Raw genomic sequence first — 21577 nt, forward strand, 5'->3', positions numbered from 1 at the left:
GCACAGATTTCATTTCTCATCGGCTGCGGGTCCCAACAGGCCCAGCGCAGGCCTGGGATGGGGACGACGAAGCTGGCAGCCCTGCCTGTAGTCAAGCGCCCCGTTGGACAGGCGCCTCCTCCGTGCTTGTAAAAATGGGTGGCCTTGGGAATTGGTGGGATGCTCTGTTCTGCGTGGGAGTGCTGCCCGGCAGTGTGACCCGCTCAGAGACAATTTGAGCACAGGGGTAAGGGACGATCTCTACAGTCACACCCTGTAATTTGATTCTGGCTTTCGACAGGTAAGAGGACCCTAACATTGCCTTATTTATGCTTTTAAAAAACTATTATTAGCTAACGTTATGGGCAACCCGATGGAAACAAACTTACAAGTGGGTGCTGGTATCTAAGGCTGGCTCCATGATGCACGTAGTGGAAGGAATGGGACAACATGGGGAAGGTAAGCACGCATGGAGGAAGGCTAAAGGAGGAAGCTGAGGAAGCATCCGATAAACCAACATTTGTTTCTGGAACTTTCAGCTAAGTCATCTCACTGCTTCTGAAAGGAACTGACTTTTAATGAGAGCCTTGTACATGCCACCTTCTCCCCACACATCTCCTCGAGCCCTCCAACAGCCCTGTGAAGGAGGAGGTGTGTGTCCATTTTTAAGATAAACTCTTAGAGCAGTTGTCAATTTCTAGAAAAATCGCCAAGATAGTGCAGAGAGATCCTCTGCACCCCAGACCCAGTTTCTAACACCTTAGGTTAGTGTGCTACATTTGTACCAAAGAACAAATCGATACTGATATATTATTGGGGCGCCTGAGTGGCTTAGTGGGTTGAGCGTCTGACTCTTGGTTTCAGTTCAGGTCGTGATCTCAAGGCCGTGGGATCGAGCCCCACGTCAGGCTCTGAGCTCAGCAAGGAGTCTGCTTCAGATTCTCTCTCTCTATACCTCTACCTCTCCCCTCCCCAGCTCACTCCCTCACTCACTCTCTCTCTCTCAAATAAATAAATAAATAAAGTCTTTTTTTTTTTTTTTAAGATTTTATTTATTTATTTGACAGAGAGAGACACAGCAGAGAGAGAGAAGCAAGCAGGGGGAGTGGGAGAGGGAGAAGCAGGCTTCCCGCCGAGCAGGGAGCCCGATTCGGGGCTCGATCCCAGGACCCTGGGATCATGACCTGAGCGAAAGGCAGACACTTAACGACTGAGCCACCCAGGCGCCCCAATAAATAAAATCTTTAAAAAAATAACGATATATTATTATTAACCAAAGTCCACACTTTATTTAGATTTCCTTAGTTTTTTACTTAATTCCCTTTTTCTGTTCTAGGATCACATGCAAGACGACACATTACATTTAACCTCATGTTCTTTAGGCTCTTCTTGGCTGTGACAGTTTCTCAGATTCTCCTTGTTTTTGACAACATTAATGGATTTGAGGAGTATTGGTCGTATATTTTTAGAATGCGCCCCTCAAGTGCTCGACAGTAATTGTGTGATGTTTTCCTCATGATTATAGGTTTTGGGGCAGAAGACCACAGAGGTAAAGTGCCGTTCTCATCACATCATATCAAGGGCACTCCTTTTTGCTGACAAGGAAACTGAGGCAGAGAGGGGCACTGGCCTGCCCAGGCCTCCAGGAGGGTCCAGCACCCATTTGAACTGGCTTGGTCTGGTCCTTTTGCTCCATGACATTTTGCTCTTGCAGGGCTCTAGGGGGGCATCCAGGTTCTGGGAGGGTGGTCCCCTCCCTCAAATAGCCACCTCTTCCCATGCTGTGCCCCTTGCTTCCTCATCTGGCCACTACAGGTGTTTGGAGTCTGTGGGGGAGGAAGGAGGGTGGGGAGGTCTGTCCTAGATGGGGATGGGGTGTCCAAGCCAACTGGAGAACCCAGACGTCCCCTCTGCCCTCTGTTAGTGCCCACCCCACCTTCCATAGTGTTTGAGATTAAAATGCTTATTTCCTTCAGGTTTTCATCTAACTTGGCACACTTAACAATAATAGTTCTGACAGAATTAGAGCCTGGATCAACTTTCGAGGCTGCTACAATTCAGCTATGACTTTGAGAATCAGCTACGACTACTTCTAGTCTGTCTCTCTTCTTTCTAAGTTTCCAGTTCTTGGGAAAAACCACTGAACTGGCTCGACTTTGATAAGCTCTGAACAAGTGGCAGAGTCAAAAGGCATAAACGTGGCCCCTGGGGGTCCACCCTGTAGACTGGGGCCAGAGGAGGGGAGGGTCTGGGGAATAGCACCCAACTGGTATCTTCCACCTCTATGTTTATATTTCTAGTGTACAAATAATGGTTTTCAAAGCATAATCCCTGGACCAGCTGCATCACTAGCATCTGGGAACTTGACAGAAATACAAGTTTATCTGCCCCATCCCAGGCCTGCTATCTCTCAAACTCTGGGGATGGGATCCAGATGCGGAGGCCATAGTGCTTAGCATATATTTGACTTTTTCATTTTGTGTCCCTGGTTATTGAAAACAGAGTCTCCTTCAAGGCACGCTCAGAGCCTTTGCATTAACAGACGTGCTGTTAGAGTGTGCTTGGGTGGCAGGAGGCCAGCTCTGCTGTCTGCTCTGTTCTTTCCCATTCCCTTCTGGCAGGTGGCTGACAATTTTTACTTGATAAGAACAAAACCTAAACCAGAGCCCAATGGTCTACTTAAATCCTACTTGGAATGGTATGTAGGTCAGAACTTTTCCAGTTACGAAGGACAGAAACAAAGGACTTAAAATTTGTCAAGCCCCAGAGGAATTTTTCCACTCCTGTATCTAAAAACTCCAGGAATTGGTTCTCATTTCAGGTACAGCTGGAGCAAGGTGCTCAAATGATGTCACAAAGTGCCCCTACGTCTAATTTCCTTTTGTGCAATTTTCTCCTGACAATTCCCTCCATATGAAGATCCCCAGCAAGTCCGGGCTTATGTGTTCCTCCAGCTTACAACCTCAAGGACAGAAAGATCCTTATGCTGCTTGTAGCCACATTGGTCCTCTCTCCAAGCATCTCTGATTGGGTCTGTTGGGGTTATGTGGCCTTTCCTGGGCCCATCACTGCCTCTAGAAGCTACATTCCATATGTGGTGGATATGGGGCCTCCTGCTTGACAACTACAGAATCATGCCCACTGGAAGCAGGTTAGAACCAGTGGTATCCTAAATGTTTACCAGCCCACTCTGCTGAACGGAGATGGAAAACCCTAATTTGTGTCATTTGCTGATTTCCATGGTGTCGTTGTTCTCACCATGGCTGATTTCAAGCTACCAACGTGGTATCACCGAAGGTGGAGTTGGGAAATGCACAGGAGCCCACTCTTGGAGAGCATTTTCTCTATGCAGATACAATAGATGTAAATCACCTCAAAAGCCTAGATAACTAATTGTAAGCTGTAGTAAAATAATTAGGAAGTGATGAGTTTTGAGTAATGATTGCCTTCGTTTTTCCATAATTTAATTATGAATCTACATAAGTTAGTTTTTCAATAATAACAGTGTTTAACAACTAGCTCACAAAACTCCTGAAAATTTAATGGTCATCTCTCTCAAGCTGGTACAAGCCAGGTCCAGCACACCACTGGTCAGAACCCAAGAGGGCAGATAATGAATGGTGTGACCACTCTACTTGCCATTTTTTTCTCCCGCTTCCAGGTGGGAACAATAGCAGATTTCCTCCTGGCAGGTGACTCATCAGGGTCAATGGATATTAATAGTTTAGCAGCCCAGGTCCTTATGGACCCCTTGGCCTGTAGCCAAGTAGGACTCAGATGTGAGAATAGAAGATCAGTAGTCTATGGGCATAAGGTCCAGTTCAGCATAAATTTCTCAGCAAAGAGAGACAGCATTACTTTCCTTCAGTCTTAAATTCATTTCACAAAGCTCGAACTAAGCCAAAACCCAACTCATCAGAATGATGAAAAGTTGCTTGTTGCCAAGTGTTTTCACTTATAAAAATTCATATGTGGAGGAAGGGATATTGAACTTGCGCCTACTAATGTTTGCTTCATTGTTTGTAGTCTTGCTTTTTTTGAATTTACTGGGAAGGAGTAACACTATATCTGTTGTTTGCCCCACCCCTGAAGCTTCCTCCCGCTTAGAGAGGCTGAGGCTAGAGGCAGGGAAACCAGTGGGAAGCTACTGCATTAGTCCAGGCAAGAGGCGACAAGAGACTTGAGCTTGCCAGAGGTGATGGAGAGAGGTGCCCGATGGCAGGTTGGGCCAGAGCAATGACCCAGTGACCTACCTTCTAGCTAGAAGAGAGCACAGGGCATAGATTTGCATGCTTAAAAAAAAAGTAGACCACGTGAGTATGAATGTACTTTGTATTCCAATAAGTTTAAAACATTTCTTGGGAAAAGCTACTTACCAAGAAGAACTGAAGAAATTATTTCATGACAAAAGTCAGATCCACTCCAGCCCCATCCCCTGCCCACCATGCAGCATAAAAATTTCACTTGTACATTGTGCACTGTATAAGATTTGGAGATGCAAAAAAAGAATGAAGCACTATTTTACTGGGGATATTTTCAGTAGGTAAAATTAAGAGAGTTAAAGAATTAATGTATACACAGTATGTGGTATATCTCAGTAAATATGGGACCACTCGGAGATGATTTATTATCTACAAGATACCTGGTAAAGGTCAACAGTAGACATTCAATCCATTTTAGAGGCAGCAATCAAAGAAAACTCCTAGGGCAGCTTGCTTAAAAAAGAGTACTAATGTAACAAAGCTGTGTTGCTTTCCTCTTGAATTGGCTGAAAGCATCAAACCATTTCTTCTATGGAAATTGAATCACCTCTTCATCTAGAGAACAAAGTGGTCAGACAGGGACTGAACTCAGGGATAAACTCAAAAAGGGCACCTAGTGTTTCCGTCAGAAGCAACATGGCTCCAGCTAAATAATGGTTGCACAATCTCTATTAAAGAGAAGTAAAAGGACGAAAGAATAATCCTTTTGTGCCTCTGAGAAACTGTTGAAAGTCTTTCTAATGTCAATCAAGAGCCCTACAATGTACATCGCTGTACATCACCAGGAAATACCCTTCCAGTGCACCTTAGAATGATCTTTATAAAGTGAAACCTTCTTGGGAACATGGATATGTAACAGCAATATCTAACAGATCAATGACTGAATTTAAAAAAAAACGACAGGTACATCTTTCCTTAGATCTTAATTGTTTCCAACAAGTTAATGAGTTAGTGTCAGTTTTTTTATGTTCAGATTTGGCTTTGGGGTTCTAGGAAATTCTGCTTCTGCAGCGACCTGGCAGGATATTAGAGCTCCTTCTTTGTTTATGCCTCAACTATCCCTGGTGGCCACTGGCTGGGTACCAGGATTTAGAAGAATTTTCTTTGGGAGATACAGGACACATCTCACATATGGGGTAACTGGGTCTCAGAGAAGTCAGGTAATCCCCAAAGTCAAGAAGTGATGGCTTTGGTCTTTGAATTCACACGCCTTGCCCTAGAATTTGTCCTCTTAATTACTACCTTATATTGGTCGCCCTGATAAGTAATAACAATATTTAACATACATGGTGTGCTTTATAGTTTGCAAAGTGCTTTGCCAAACATGCTCTAATTTGAGCAAAATTCCATGAATGTGGTGATTTAGAATTAATCTCTGCAGCACTCATTTTCATTCTTGACTTCCTTCATCCCTGGGGGGTGGAAAGTGAAATGATTGGGCTCCAGAATGAAGTGGGTGTGCACACTCACCCTGGGATGATTGGGTTTCAGTGGGGCTCTCTGTGTGTCTCTCCCCATTTCTCTGTAGAACTAACTCGCTTGATAGCACACCCAGCTCTTAGGCTCCCTGAATTGCTGGCTGACTGCTCTCCTGTTTTCAACACTGCCCTGGGGCATTTGTTGCCCCCCACCCCAAGTATTCTTGGCCAGATGAGCCCAGAATAGTGCCCATCCTATGAATGGGGGATGTGTGGAGGAAAGAAAGCCCCTGATGTTTTGACTAAACTCACCAGGAATTTAACCTCTTCAATTGGAGTTGGAGGGGATGAGAAATGCTGGCAACCTGCTCCCCGAAGTGAGCTGTACCATTGTTTAGGAGCTCAGGGGGAGAGGGAGCCCTCTTTTTGGCCACAGCTGACCAGAGTGGATGGGTGGAGGGGGTAGCAGCTGAGCTGGGTAGGGGAAGAGAGGAGGTTGTGGCTCAGGCACCAGAGATTTTTATAGTTCTTAGCAAGTTCCAGTAGATTTTCTTAAATTAATGTTTCTTCATTTGCTATGTGCCCTTAAAAACAATTTTCAGAGATTTTAAATGGTTGTCTATTTTTAAATAGTTTTCACCATTAGGCTTGTTTCACTAGGAAGGAGGTCTGCCGAGCTCCTTTCTTTGCTGTCCTGGAAGCGGGGACTCCCCAGTACTATTCTTGCCATGAGCCTTTTATAGATGAGAAAACAGAGGCACAGAGAGGTTAAGTGACTTGCCTAAAGTTACACAGGAAATGCAAAGCTGGGCTGCAAAACCATGCCGTCCCACGCCTAAGTTTGCACTGGCCTGAAAGGAAGGACATGTCTGCAGGTGGCACAACCGTATCTTCAGGTGGAGGAGAGGCTCAAGAGCGGGTAATACTCGGAACAGTGCTAAAACCGTTGCGCGCCCCCCCCACCCCCTATGGCCTAAGCCACATCATGCTGACTTTCTTTGGTCAGCCTGAGGCATCCTCAGGGAGGCCGTGCGTGTATCTTTCCAGCAGGCAGGGGAAGTGGATCCTGCCTAAGCCGGTATTGCTGTCCCTCTGCTGGATAACAGCACCTCCCAGAAATCTCAGGTGCTTCTCTTTAGCGGACATCTTGGTCTCTGCAGTCAGGGATTCGGGCTGAACAAAAGATGGTTTGGGGGGCACCTGGGTGGCTCAGTCATTAAGTGTCTGCCTTCGGCTCAGGTCATGATCCCAGGGTCCTGGGATTGAGCCCCACATCAGGCTCCCTGCTCAGTGGGGAGCCTGCTTCTCCCTCTGCCACTCCCTCTGCTTATGTTCCCTCTCTCACTGTCTCTCTCTGTCAAATAAATGAATAAAATCTAAAAAAAAAAAAAAAAAAGGTGGTTTGGTTCAGGTTCATGCAGGCCCTCATTGACAGTCTCCTCCTGAGATGCCTCCCACTCGGGCTACCTCCCAGGGCCTGCCCTAGACTTGTCTCTCATCACCAAAAATGTCCCATCCTGTGCCCTCCTCCTTCCCTCCCTCCAGGCTCACAGCCTCCTAAGCAGAGAGCTTTCAGATCCCGTCACCTGAGCTATAGTACTGTGTGAATCCATAGCATGTTGTAGGCCATTTGTTAGTACCTGCCCTGGAGACCCAACACCTTTCCCCAATGACATGAGGCCAGCAATGAGAATTTGAAACCGTAATGATTGCTGGGAAAGTTTTTTGGGGTGGGCAGAACTCTGTGGCATCCGCCTGCCTTTCAAATCATCTATTGCCTACTTCATAGAGCTGTTTAGATGCCTAATAGCCACTTCAGCAATGGACGTTCAAGGCTGAGCTCTTGATCTTCAGCCCCAAACCTGTTCTTCCATCTTTCCTTCTTACCCTTAACGCCTCCCTCTACCACTTGCCAATCCATTGACAATCTCCTCTAAAACATGTCTCGCATTCCTCCTTCCCCCCACCTCCACTGCTGACATTGTTCCAGGCCCCCACCATGTGCATCCAGAAAACCACAGTAGCCACTAACTGCTCTTCCCACTTAACGCACTCTTGCCCCTCCCCGATCCATTCTCTACCCAGCAGCTAATCATGAAGAAAAAGTGAATCAGACGTATTTCCCCCATTTACAAGCCTTTCACAGCTTCTCATAGCCCTTAGAATGAAATCTCGACTTCTTAATGGCTTGCAAAGCTTGTGGCCTCTAGGCGCTGGCCACCCTCCAGCCTGGGTCAGCCAAGCTCTTTCCTCGTCGTCCCATCTTGCTGTCCTCTGGCCAAACGGCCTTCTTTCAGCGCCTATGCCAAGGCCTTTGCTTGCATTGTTCCCCCTGCCTGTGGGGTAGGCTGAGGGGCCTCCAGAGATAGCCATTCCCTAACCCCGCCCCGCACCTGTGATATGCTTTGATGGATGGCGGCAGGTGTTATTAAGGCTACAGAACTTAAAACAGGGAGGGCCTCTCATCCAGGTGACTGCAATTTAATCACGTGATCTCTTAATAGCAGAGAACGGCGTGGAGTTGGAGGCAGGAGGAAGGCGGTATGAGGCAGAGACCATTGACGTGTGCAGGCTCCGTGCTCGGGTGTAGGCTCAAAGATGGAGGGGCCAACAGGATGAGCTGAGGGGGGTTCCGGGCTGAGCACTCATGAGAAGACAGCAACTCAGCCCTCCAAACACGAGCAACTAAGTTCTGCCAACAACCTGAATGAGCTCAGAAGCCCGTTCTTCCCCAGAGGCTTTAGACAAAACTCAGCCAGCTAACGCCTGGGTTTTGGCCTCCTGAAACCCAAAGCAGAGAAACCTGTAGACGCCCTGGATTCTGACCTACAGAACCCTGGGACGGTAACTTAGGGTTGTTTTGAGCTGCTAAGTGTGCGGTCATTTGAACAGCAGCAATAGAAAACTCATACAGCCTGGAATGTTCTCCCCTCCCTCCTCTTTTCCTGGGTGACCCCTTCTCATGCTTTAGGGTGCAACCATTCTCCAATGAGCTTATCTAGCATAGGCCCACCTGTTTCATGCCCCCCCTGTGTCTTTTCTTTCTGACATTTTAACCACACTTGGGCTTTGGGGAGGCGGTTTGGTGCAGGAGAGCTGGTGTGGTGCCATGTGGTGCTCCCATAGCTAGGGTCTGGAGCTGCAGGGCTCAAACCCTAGCTCATCCTATTTGCTACTTGTCTGACCTTGGTTGAGTTCTTCACATTTCTATGCCTTAGTTTTTCTCATCTGTAAAATGGGCATAATACCAGCTCAGAGGATTATGAGGATTATATGAGGAAAAACAATCTACAAAGTATGTCCAACAGTACTTAGTACATAACAGGCTCCAATCATTGTGAGCTATTAACTGTGTGTCTAATGACCTTCTAGACCTGGGCTTGACCAACTACAGCCTGCAGGTCAAATCCAGCCACTACTTTTGTGTATAAAGTTTTATTGGAACATAGCCATGCCTGTTCAGTTACATACTATCTTCATTTACACCTAGCACTTGCAGGCTGCGAAGGCAGACCTGAGTAGTTGTGACCATATGGCGTAGAAAGCCTGAGTTATTCTCTGACCTTGTAGAGGAAAATGTTGCTCCGAACTAAGCCGGGAGGGTGGGGGCCACGTGTCTCGTTCATCTCTGTGTAGTCTGCCCTCCGCACACTACCGGGCACCCAGTAGGTGCTCGGTGCTGCAGGTTGAGGTGATGACCGAGAACTTGCATGTTAAGCTGGTATTCCCTACCCAGGTGTGAAGGAGCGTGGGATCCAGGCTGCTGCAGCACCATGCAAACCTCCCCCCAACCCCCAGCCCTGTTCAGAACCAGCCACTCTCAAGTCTTTCTCCACGCCCCCTCTTTAGGGCCTCACTAATGCTCTCCTGCAAGGGGTTCTTGGGCTTTGCCATCAAGTACCATTTTTACTTTGCTTTGTGGTCGTAGTTAATAAGCTCCATGTCCTTCGGCCTTTCATCTCCAGGATCTGCACCTGAGTTTCTGAGATGTTTCACAACGTTACACTGGCCAAGTCCGAAATCGGTAGGAGTCCTGGAACACAGAGCTTTATTGAAACACTAATAAGAGCTTTCCGTTGCCTCTTAAAGAGCTTTAGATGGCCCCTGGAGAGGCCCAAAGATAGCGCCTGCCTGTGACCTATGCGGCTGGAAAGGTGTCGTGACTGAAGTTTACATCAGTGACATCCACGCCTTCTTGCAGCTGTGTTTTATGGGCCTGGTCATCTGCCACCCGACAGGATATGTTCAGGTTTCTGTTCTCAGACTTTCATTTTTCCATGGAGCTTGCAGAGTTTTTAATGATCAAGTATATTATATTGCAGGGAAATCAAGTTACCTTTTCCTGAGGTGAAGAAACAGCTGTTACTAATTGAGTTGTTTGCCACCAGATCTGTGGGCTCAGCAACAATCCCATTGGTTTGAGGGGGCAGAGCCTAGCAGGGCCCCCTTCTCAAGCATTCCCTTCACTGATGCCAGAAAGTCTTCCACTGGTTAATAATCACCTTGCATTATTCATTGTGTATGTATTTGTTTCACATCTAAAAGCGACCGTTCACACAGATGGGTACTGCCAAATACTGGTATCCACCCATGAGCCTAGGCTTTTAATTGAGCACATTCATTACTTGGAAGGCAGATCACTTCGATGAATTAGGTATCACTTCCTCTAAGAAGCTGTTTCTTGTTCTCAGCAACACTTCCCCACCCCCCACCCCCATGTGCATCCTAGCTCTTTGCTCCTGTGTTTATTGTCTAGGGAGATTGCTTTTTAATGATTATTGACATAACCCAGAGCATGGTGTTTGAGAGTGTTCCACTTACTGACCTGACCCTGACAATAACTTGCTGTGTGACTTCAGCCATGTTACTTTACCTCTCTGTGCTCCAGTTTCCATATATTTACAGCCTGTGTGGCTGTTAGGAGAAGTGAAATAATTTTTGTGTACCTTTCACATACACATGCTGTCCGTTTTTATAGGTTTATGTCGAATTAAGAAACATCAAGTATGTGGGAAAGCTCATTTCTAACCATTAAAAAAGGTAAAAACCATTTTTTAGCTGTGGACCATCTGAAAACAGTGAAGGACCAGAGTTGGTGCCTAGTCTGTTGTTTGCTGACCCCTAGTCACTGAGATGTTGGGATTGTGTTCTTACTGTTGCATAGATCTGTAAATCTGGGTGTGTACATGCTTGTTGGAATTCGGTATCAGAGCTAGCCTTGAAGAAATCACTGGGAACTTTTGGCATCTTTTTCTGTACTCTGCAAACTTCAAACAGATATTGCTTACGAGGCTTACTAGAACTTACCTATTAAACACCCTAGGCTAGAATATATTTTAGAGTATATTTTTGGCTACTCTGTCCGTTATAGTTGCTACCAGCCATTTGTGATAACTTAAATAAAAATTCAGTTCCTCAGTTGCACTAACCATGTATCCATTGTTCAATAGTTTCGTGTGGCCAGCTGCTAACACTTGATGGAGCATGTACAGATTATTTCCATCTGTGCAGAAAGTTCTATTGGGAAGTCTTAGAAAATTATCATTTTAATGGGTTTTCCCGTTTTTGGCATATAATTATATACAGTCTTAAAGTAACTTGAATCTCTTTAGGCGGACTTGTTCCTTTTTGCATGCCTAGTGTTTATTTACATCTCTCTCTCTTTCTGCCAGTTAGAGACGCCAGGTTTCTTTATTAACTTTCTCAAAGAATGTTTGGTTTTCTTGACTATTTAAAACCTTTAATTCATATTTTAATTTTTAATACAACTCCTTTTTAATAGAGTATTTTTTGGCTCATTTGGTTCTTTTTTATCTAGTTTCTTGAATCAAGTGCTTATTTTGTTTCATTCTTTCCTGGTTTCTAATAAATACTAGATTTTTAGGCTAGAAACATTCCTTAATTTGGCTGCATGCTATGGGCTTTGATCTGTAGTGTTTCTACTTTCATTCATTTCTAAATAGTTTGTAATTTCAGGTTGGTCTCTTTAACCAAGAATCATTTAAAAGGTTTAAAAATTCTAAGGATAATTTGTTCTTGTCATTAATATTTGTGGTCAGGCAAAGTAGGTTGTATAAATGTCAGTTTGGAGAAAAAAATTTTTAATGGCTTCTATTGGTTACCTATTGTCGCCGAACAACCCCCAAACCTTAGTAGCTTAAAACAACGTTTGTTATCTCAGTTTCTGACTGAGGGTCAGGAATCAAGAAAGTGGTCAGATGAGTAGTTATATCTAAGGGTCTCGTGAGATTCCAGCCAGCTGTTGGTAGCACTCCAGAGCTCTGAAGAGTTGGCTGGGGCTGGAGCAGAAGCTTCCAGGAGGCCATGTGGGGGCGCCCGCCACGCCATACAGCCTTTTCTGAGATAGTGTGAGTCCACTGCCATGACATCCACCTTATCCTGTTCATTAAAAGGAAATCTTACTTACATTGTACTCATTAGAAGGGACTCTCTAAGTCCTACCCATATTTATTGGAAGGGGACCACACAAAGGCAGGATTCTAGGGAGATGCGGGTCACTGGGGCTCATCTTGGAGGCTGCCCACCACTGCCAGGTACATGTTCAATTTTTGCTACTCCTAAGGTTTGAAAGTAACTCCCCCCCCCCCCATTGAGATGTGTTCCATATATTGGCTCCAGCTTGTGTTCTCAATTATTTCTCATCTTGCTTGATGTATCAGTTTTTTTTTTTTTTTGTCTGGGATAAGTATCTATCTTGATGTGCCTTTGTGAAGATGGTGCATTCCACAGTTGTTGGGTAGTGTTCCAGAAGTGTTAGGTGAGTTGTTAGCTAGTGTTGTTCAAGAGTTTTACATCCTTACTGACTCTGTAACCTTCCCCCGCCGCCCCCAACAACTACTGAGTGAGGAATGGCAAATTCTGCAACTAGAACGGTGGATTTGTTTATTTCTCCCTTTAATTGTGTCCACTTCTGCTGCATGTGTTTTGAAGCTCTATTACGTGTGTCACATTTAGAATTACGTCTTGATGAATTGACCGCCTTATATGAAAGGATTCTCACTTCCCTTGGAATATTCCTTGTCTACTTCGGCTGATTCTTAAGCTTAGTGTTCGAATGACATATTCGAACATATCTTTTTCCATCTTGTTATTTTCTACCTGTCTGCATTTTTAAAATTTAAACTCCATTTCGGGGCGCCTGGGTGGCTCAGCTGTTAAGTGTCTGCCTTTGGCTCAGGTCATGGTCCCACGGTCCTGGGATTGAGCCCTGCATCGGGCTCCCTGCTCAGTGGGAAGCCTGCTTCTCCCTCTCCCACTCCCCTTGCTTGTGTTCCCTCTCTCACTGTGTCTCTGTCAAATAAATAAATAAAATCTTAAAACAGAAAAAAAAAAAGGGGGGCCCTGCCTTTAAAAAAACAAAACAAAACCAAACAAAACTCCGTCTCTGACAGCATGTAATTGGGGCTTGCTTTTTTATCCAAACTGATAATTTTTGCCTTTTAATTGTAAAGTTTAAGATCAGTTGATTTTTTTTTCTTTTTCTTTTTTTTTAAGAAGCAGATCTATTAAGGTCTCATACTGATGATTTGTTAGTTTCCTCTTTAACAAATTTCGATGTGCAAAACTTCAAAACTGAATAGTTACATAACTTTTGAGTTAGAAACTACATTTAATTCCAGGTTCCAGGGTAAGGGTTTTTCTTTCCCAAAGAGGTCTGGCTGTCCAGGCCTGGTATGGTGGCTCTCTAAAGTCAGTAGGGACCTAGGCTCCATCTAGCTTTCTATTCCATCAGCTCAGGACGTGACCTATAACCTCTTGAATGTGAGATGGTTGCCAGAGCTCTGCCTGTTACAACCAGTTCTCAATGCAGAAGGGAAAAGGTAAGGGATGGGGGTGGGGGAAACAAAAACAACGCAACATATTAACCTAACCTAATGACTTCCACTTAAACGTGATTGTCTAGAACATGACCACCATAGCCACACGGAGGTCGGGAAATGAATTTTAAGAGCCAGGTGTATGGTAAGTCACTTCATTTCCTCCTAGGCTGTTTCACCCTGTGCTTTCATGGACCCATCTTTAAAAAACAGAACTTCTGATACTTAAGGCATTTTGGAAGTACATCATTTTTGCTTAGATGTTTTACTTCTGCTGGTTTGATCTGATCTCATCAATCATGTTAAGATTTCTGTGGGTTTTTTTTCACAATTTTTTTCCTTGCTGTAGTGAGAGAAGTTTATATGATGTATATTTAATAGTTTTATATAGGAGTTATTAAATTTTATATAACTTGCATCCAGTTTACATAATTTTGGTACTACAATTTTTCAGGTGACTTCTTATAATGGTCTCTTTAGAAAATCCAATTTCTGCAGACTTTTCTTTTTTCCAATATACCTCTTAGGTGTGATGTAGGAAACAAAGGCAGAAGGAAATGTAGATGAAATCAAATGTCCTTATAACCTGCAGCCCATTGACAAATACTTGAGGCAGGCAGAGTATAATGCTCCTCCAGGAAGCTCCCAACAGTCTTAATGTTATTGCCTCGCTAGCGGGGGAAAAACAACCTTGGGTTGACAACAGCAAGGCTTCCAGTAGCCTGTGAGTCTTTAGGAGATGAAAATCCTTTTGGAACTTCCCTTAGCTTTCCTTCCCCCAACCCCAAAGCATGTAATCAGTTGCTCCTCACAATCCTGGGGCAGCAGCTCCTTCTGCCCACAGGTCCTGTCCTCATGCTTTAATAAAAACCACCCTTTTGCACCAAAGACATTTTAAGAATTCTTTCTTGGCCATAAGCTGCGGACCCCACCCCACCTCAGCAACATTCCCAAAACTATCATTTGGTGCTTCAACGTGGGACTTCAAGTCTTTTTGTCTGGACTCTGAGCTTCGGTGCAAACTTGGCGAGTACTTGGCTCTCCCTTTGCTCTCATTCCAGGGGCTCTTCAAGGAGGATGGTCTTACTGGAACACTTTCATGTCGATGGCTTAGGCTGCAATCCTCTAGCCCGTGGCTACTCTACGGGGAGGAGAAAGCCTTCCCTTTGGCTGGAAGTTTTACCATTCGGGCCATGGTACTAAGACCCAGAAACTTGATGGCCTCTCATTATTCCTGTCCTGATACAAAGTTGTGTGTCTTGGGCACGGGGCAGCTGCCAATCTTGAGACTCCCATGTGAGGTTTTCTCCTCATTGGCCTAACGTGACCTCCTTACATCTCTGGTTTATCTGGCCCCGAGATCTCCACAGGAGCTGGCCAAAACTGGTCCCTGGTTGGGTTTTAATTTAATCGGGTACTGTTGGCTGCAAAGACTACATGTGTGGGGATGTTGCTTAGATCATGAAGGATTTCTATTTACTGTTTTCCATCAATGTCCTCTACTAACTAAAATTACAAAATTGGGTGATTTCCCCTTATAAAACTTTTCTAGTGTTTTCCATGGATTAAAAATGGCGGGTTCTTCAAGACAAGGCAAAATAAAGCATGACCTTCTATGGCATGATCTCCAAGGCACGGTATCTTGGTCCATACACCAGCACCCATTTTGTAGTCTAGAATAAGATGGGGAAAGCGGGGGGTTGGGGGGGATGATGCTAGCATCCTTCCTATAAGGGCCTTTAACAGTGGCAGTGATCATAGCGATTTTGTTCGGGGGACAACTTGGGTCACTTTGACACCAAGAACCTCTGACATAGCCTGCGTGGGACGCCACCTGGCCGGGGTAGGGGGTGTTTGGTAATGGACCTTCTCTCTTCTTCAGTTCCCAAGGACTCTCCCTTGGAATGCCTTTTAACCCATGGGAAACAATTTGGATTATAGAATTTAAGAAAGGCATTGCATGGCCTCAGTGGGATCTACCCTTTAGATCTCTTCTGCAGGAAACAGGGCAAATAGATGAAGGTACCTTAAGTCCATCCAGGTCTTCAGGGCTCTAAATCAGGACCCAGACCTAAGGGCCTCTTGTAGAATGTGTTTGGTCGTAACCAGACCGGTAAACTCCCTCCTGATCTATTATTGGATGATAATTATCCAAATAGGCCTCCTTCGAATAAACCCAGGTTGCTGGAAGAAATGTAGGCCCTCCCTAGCAAAGGGGATGCTGACTCTCACTGTTCCTTCTAATAGACCCGGGTTACTCTAGCAGTATGTGGGGACTTCTCCCTCATTTCCTGGGTTAATGGCTATAACTGGAACCAACTGTCTCTGGTTAGTGTACCTCAGGATGGGAACTTTAAGGAATATTCCCAGGTAAGCTGCTGGACATGCTCTTTGTTTTGGGGAAATTCCCTGTCTTCTCTGGCCTGATGTGGACTGCCCATTCTCCCTTGTTGGTGGGAAAACATGGTGCCTGCTCATCTGTCCGAGCTGACGAGGTTTAGAACCTGGAACCCCTTTTCATCTCCTGCTGGCAGCACCTCTCCTCTTCTGCCCCCCCACCCCTTTCCTGTTTCTGTACCACCTTGGGTGTGGCCAGCATTACTGGCTTCCTTATCATCCTTGATGCCTCCAGCACGATTGGCTCCTCTCCTCCCCTCCCCTCACTCTCCAGGAGCAAGAAGAGCATCCCCTGGACCTAACACCACCTACTCCAGATTTCCCTCCAGTGTCTCAGGTAAAAATCGATAATGGGGAACAAACTGACTTTTAAAAGCAGATCCAGGTGGAACATAGTTTGGTATTTAACTTGTTTGTTGGTTTAAGGTAGACCTGTCTCTAAAGTTATCAGCATTAAGTGTGAAACTTTTATTCTACCAAGGTCTACTGAAGGTCAAATAAGCTCATGTTATCTCTGTTGCAGTTTGTTCGTAAAAAGATGACTATAAATGGTGGTTAATTGTCTCAAGTTTTTATGGGTAATTGTTAAGGTAGCTTTCAAAGTCTTTGGTAACCTGAAACTTTCAAGTTTTGCTTGGATGATAAATGGGATTGAATTCATTGGACATCTAGGTCTTTTACAAGTAGGATGGAGTGCTAAAGCGTTGATTACTGAATGTAGGTTTGTGCTTTTGATTTATTGCAGAGAAACTAAGGATATTTGAGTCTGTTGGAAAACTTTGTGCTTTGCCATCTACAGAATTCTGGTGTAGCAGTTCACAATTAGTTATTACTTAGCTTTCACTGGAGACTAAGATTTCTACGAGTTAAAATTCTGCTAAATGTTGCTTCCCTTATTTTTTATCAGTCTTAATTATACTATATATAAGAAAGATCTAAGGAATGGGAATGTTTTTGTTGAAGGTAAAAGAAGGTAATTTTGTCCTAAATAAGACTAGTTGTTTGGAAAGAAATGGCTTGGGACAAAATCTGAATGCAAAGGGAAAGTTGTAGAAGGTTGGTTGTAGGGAAATCTTTGCAGAGGAATTTTATATGTGGTCAGGACAGACTAATATTAAACTGAAGGGATTTTAAAAAGTACACTGGTGTAAGATTGAAATTTTGCTTTCCTCTCTGTTAAAAAGACAAAGTTTTCTTGAATTATTGGTCTGCTCTTGATAAGAAAATGTAAACAAAGGTTTTTTTTTTCTCCTTTGTCTGTCCAGAAAACCAGTTTCGATGTTTTGTCTTTATCAGGTCTTTGATCACTTAGTTAAAACTTCTCAATGTTAAAGGAGCTAAGTTTTGCTAGCAACTATATAACCGTACATATTTGCCTTTGGAATCTCTTACTGTCACCTTGGTTAAATAAAAATAAGTTTGTAATGATCTGTAATCTATTTAGGCATATGCTATAACTTTCTGGGGTTTGTTTTAACTTCCCAAGATTTAAATTGTAAATGAAGTCTCTTCGACTCTTTTAGGCCTTTTTATTTGGTATGTTAAGTTACTCTGGAAGCACTGTTAAACAAATAATAAGCCTTAGATTGTATTGCTTGGGTAAATGTTATAACTATTCTAGAGATGATATGCAATTCCTAAAGTTGTAATATGTTCTAATATAAGGTCATCACTTGATATTTTGATTGAGTGTTATGTGTCACAGAAATAACCGCAATTTCCTTGTCAATTGCATCATAATCAGATAGTTAACAGGGTCCATTTCTGAGTTCTCAGCATTTGTAATTGTTCTTATTCTCTTGCAAAATGAGTTTCATCTTCAAGGAGATTCATTATAAAGGACTTTAGGACAAACACAGGTATTTGATATCTTTAAGATCAAAACTTAAAATGGGTAAAAATTTCCAGAACTAACTAAAGCTGCATTCAAACTGAACAAGAATAGTAACATGGGACAAAGCGAATTGGGAAAAATGATTATAGTTTTTTTTTTTTTTGGTTTTATGACTCTTGTTTGAAACACTGTTGGTTCTCTAAATTTTGTTCTTTCAGATTAAGGAAACTTTCTCTTAAGTTATCTATGACTTACAGAAATGTGATAAAGTATTCACTTGTGAACAAATTGAAGCATTTAATTTTTCTCTCTACCTGAATTCTCTGAAATTCAAAAGGTCTCAGTAAGTATTCTTTCTTCCATGGCACTCATAGTCATTTGCATAAGTTCAGTAAGAATCTGTTCTCCTTGTAACAGGACACCATTGGAAACTGGTTATTTTTACCAAGGCTTTGACTGGAATGTCATATTTGAGAGATCTGCACAGACTCAGATATGACCAAACAGCTTTAAGGAATTGGGGTTGACTTTATGAAACATGGAACCATAAAGTCCCCTGGAGATGTTGGCCTGATCCCAGCTGAGTAAAGAATGTCCCTTCCTGGCAAGTGCAGGAACCTCAGGATATATTGGGGACCTCGTAAAGTGGCATTTGCCCAAATCTACAGGTATTGCAGGCATGTCTGATGGCGAGCACTTGGCTTGGTTTCTGGCCTTGAGAGGCTACTGAAAGTTCAATCTAGATTCGTTATGAAAAGTTCCAGCAAAGCCGATCTGAAAAGCTCTGTTTGGCTAATTGCTATTCTTGCTGAGCTTATGTAAATAGGCCAAGTTTGTTAAAACTGGACTTGTTTTACAAACAAATTAGTCCTGATTTGGCTATCTCTGATTAAAAATGAGGGTTTATAGAGAGAAAATGTTTCAGTAACGCATCTTTGTAGATACTAAATTTTAATACTATTATAAACTAGGCTAGATCCTGAATGCCAGTTTCCTCAGATATTTGACTATGGCTCTCCAACTAAGGTTTCCAATCTTCTTCCATTCTCTTGACTTAGTCATTAAAAAGTAAAGCTGCCTTTTTTCCTAAAACCCTAAAAACTGATGCTAGACAACTTGAGGTAAACTTCAGAGAAATTGACACAATAGCTCATGTATAGACCGTCATCTTGTTTCTTACTCTGGGGGGATAACAACAGGACCCCATGGGCATAGGATTATTTAAACAACTGGAAAATGAGATAGATTCCCCAAGCCAGCATCTTGACCAATTCTTATGGCTGGGATAATGAAATTTTTCCTTAAAAGCCAGAGCATACCCCACTCCATAGGGTTAACTATGGACTTGTGGAGATAATGGATGACCCCACTTTCTTTAGGATTGGATTGCATGATGCACTCGGGGATGCCCTTACCTCTTAAGACAAGTCTTCTCCCATGAGCCAGTGATTCCTTGTATTTAGGATATTGTTAAGGCTAGATCTCAAACAAAGGGGGCTTCTTGATGGTTTTATCCCTAAGCCATATTTATCCTGAAAGCCACCTCTGAGCGTAAAATTGCAAGTAGCGGCTTTAGCTGAGCATACAATGACCACCTTTAACTAAGCCTGACATGCAGTCACCCACAAATCAGAAGGTGGCCCTCCAAAACTGAAGAGCCCTTGATAACCCTGACTACAGTTCAGGGAGGCCCAGTATTAGATGGCTGGCTCCTAATGGGACCCAATGTCTATGTGGCTCTAACTTGTGTCTAGAACTTCCCCCAGGCTGGAAAGGCCGCTGGACTCTGGGTTTTGCCTGGATGCATGGACACATTAAAGCCATTACCAACCCAGCCAATCTTCCATATTTAAAAAAGTAGTGGACATGTTTTGTGTTACATTGGTAGGACCGCCTAGCATCCATCTTTGTTCCCTCTTTGAGACTGGTGGATGTTTGGCACATGGAAGCTCTTAGTAAGTACACGGTCAAAGCCCTGAATGACACTCGAAATAGCATTTCTCTATTAAATACTGAGGTAACACAAATGTGTAGAGCAGTTTTACAAAACAGGATGGCATTAGATGTTTCAGCTGCTGCACAAGGTGAAATGTGTACTATCATAAAGACAATGTTGTGTACATTCCAGACTGTCACAGGAATATTTCTGGGTTTCTGACATGAATACTCAAATGGGTGCTTTAAACGATCTTTCCTTTAGTGATTACTTAAGATTCCTAGACTGGAGGAAAATTATGGTCCACTGTCAAAGGTCTTTTATTCAGGCTTCTCTTTCTCCTCATAATATTAACCTTATTTTCTTATTTTCGGTGTTTCCCTGTCTGGTGCCAAGACTCCTTCACTGCCAGAACTTCCAGCTGATAGATGATCTGTTCTACTCAAGGAGGTTCATCTATGTTGTCCGTGTTGGATTCAGCTGCCTTCCCCTTTCGTAACTCCCCTCTACATTTCCTGACTGAACAATGTTGACCTGTAGGTAGGGATATCTCTATGCCCCTATTCAGCAGGAGGAAGTTACAGAAGAGGAGACCTTCTACCCTTAGCAACCTTAAAGATTTAAAGGTCAACATTGTTCAGGGGGAATGATGTGGGAAACAAAGGCAGAAGGAAATGTAGATAAAATCTAATGTCCTTATAACCTGCAGCCCATTGACAAATACTTGAGGCAGGCAGAGTATAATGCTCCTCCAGGAAGCTCCCAACTGTCTTGATGTTAATGCCTTGCTAGAGGGAAAAACAAACTTGGGTTGACAACAGCAAGGCCTCCAGTAGCCTGTGAATCTTTAGCATATGAAAATCCTTTTGGAACTTCCCTTATCTTTATATACTTTGGGGTTGAGGGAAGTAATCAGTTGCTCCTCACAATCCTGGGGCAGCAGCTGCTTCTGCCCACGGGTCCTATCCTCATGCTTTAATAAAACCACCATTTTGCACCAAAGATGTTTCAAGAATTCTTTCTTGGCCATCTCTGGACCCCACCCACCTCACCTACATTTCAAAACTGTGTGTTTTAATATTTTAACTAGTTTTTAACGTGTACGAATGTCCACTCTAAGTGTGGTGTGAAGTTAATATTCTTTTAAATTAGAACAAAATCACATGGGACCCAGAGTATGAATTTTCCCGCCTTAGTTTTACTCTGGATGTATTTACTAAAACCTGCTCTCGGCTCCCTCTGCTAATGAGAGCGACTGCTGTCTGTGCTTCTTTATAAACAAAAGAAAGCTCTATGTGAGAGTGCTAGTGTGGATCTTGCTGGAAATGGATGGGCAAAGGGACTGCTGGTGGCACCTGACTCTCCTTGCCTGCCACACGGTCAAGTTGCAAGGATTCTGCCCCCGCTGTAGCGGACAGAGTTCTTAGTTCTGGGCTTAGAACATGGCAGCCAGGTTATGCTTGGCTTTTAGATCTAGAGGGGAATGAGAAGTTCCAGTTCTTTTAAAAATCTGATGTTCTCTTAATACCAACAGCAAATTCAGACATTTTTTGCCTGCTCTGTGAAGATGGATCTGGATCCTTTAAGTATTTTTCCTGAGCCAGCCGACACTGACGTTTTGTCCACAGAGGCTGCTGGAGAGACCGTGCGGGAGGAAAGGGTTTTGCCCCCCTGGATCTGGAGTGCTTGCTTGGCAGGCTCCTGCAGCACGTGCAGCTTTCTCCAGCATCCACCAAGCTCCTGCAGTGTTGGCACCTTCTCCAGCTCAGCTCTGTAGCACGCGGTGGCTGGGGGCTTCCCAGGCACTCCTCCTGGCTGGTTTTGTAGCCGAGGGGCTTGGACTCTGCCACTCTTAACAGCCAGCAGCTTCCCCAACACTTGTCCTCACAGGAGTGCCTCTGGGGAGACCCCTC

At 43.9% G+C, this 21577-nt stretch overlaps 1 protein-coding gene across 1 annotated transcript in view; it reads left to right on the forward strand.

The window, feature by feature from the left end:
• The first annotated feature begins 401 nt into the window (after positions 1 to 401).
• Positions 402 to 21577, forward strand: part of LOC110589501 (THUMP domain-containing protein 1-like) — a 45271-nt gene continuing 24095 nt past the window's right edge. Inside the window, 6 exon segments of the mRNA XM_021700015.1 lie at positions 402 to 438; positions 1316 to 1462; positions 10638 to 10663; positions 14559 to 14693; positions 15745 to 15867; positions 19617 to 19745. Coding sequence (XP_021555690.1) covers positions 402 to 438; positions 1316 to 1462; positions 10638 to 10663; positions 14559 to 14693; positions 15745 to 15867; positions 19617 to 19745 — 597 coding nt within the window.

The sequence above is a fragment of the Neomonachus schauinslandi genome, chromosome 6 (assembly GCF_002201575.2).
Source record: "Neomonachus schauinslandi chromosome 6, ASM220157v2, whole genome shotgun sequence".
NCBI classification, from domain to species: domain Eukaryota; kingdom Metazoa; phylum Chordata; class Mammalia; order Carnivora; family Phocidae; genus Neomonachus; species Neomonachus schauinslandi.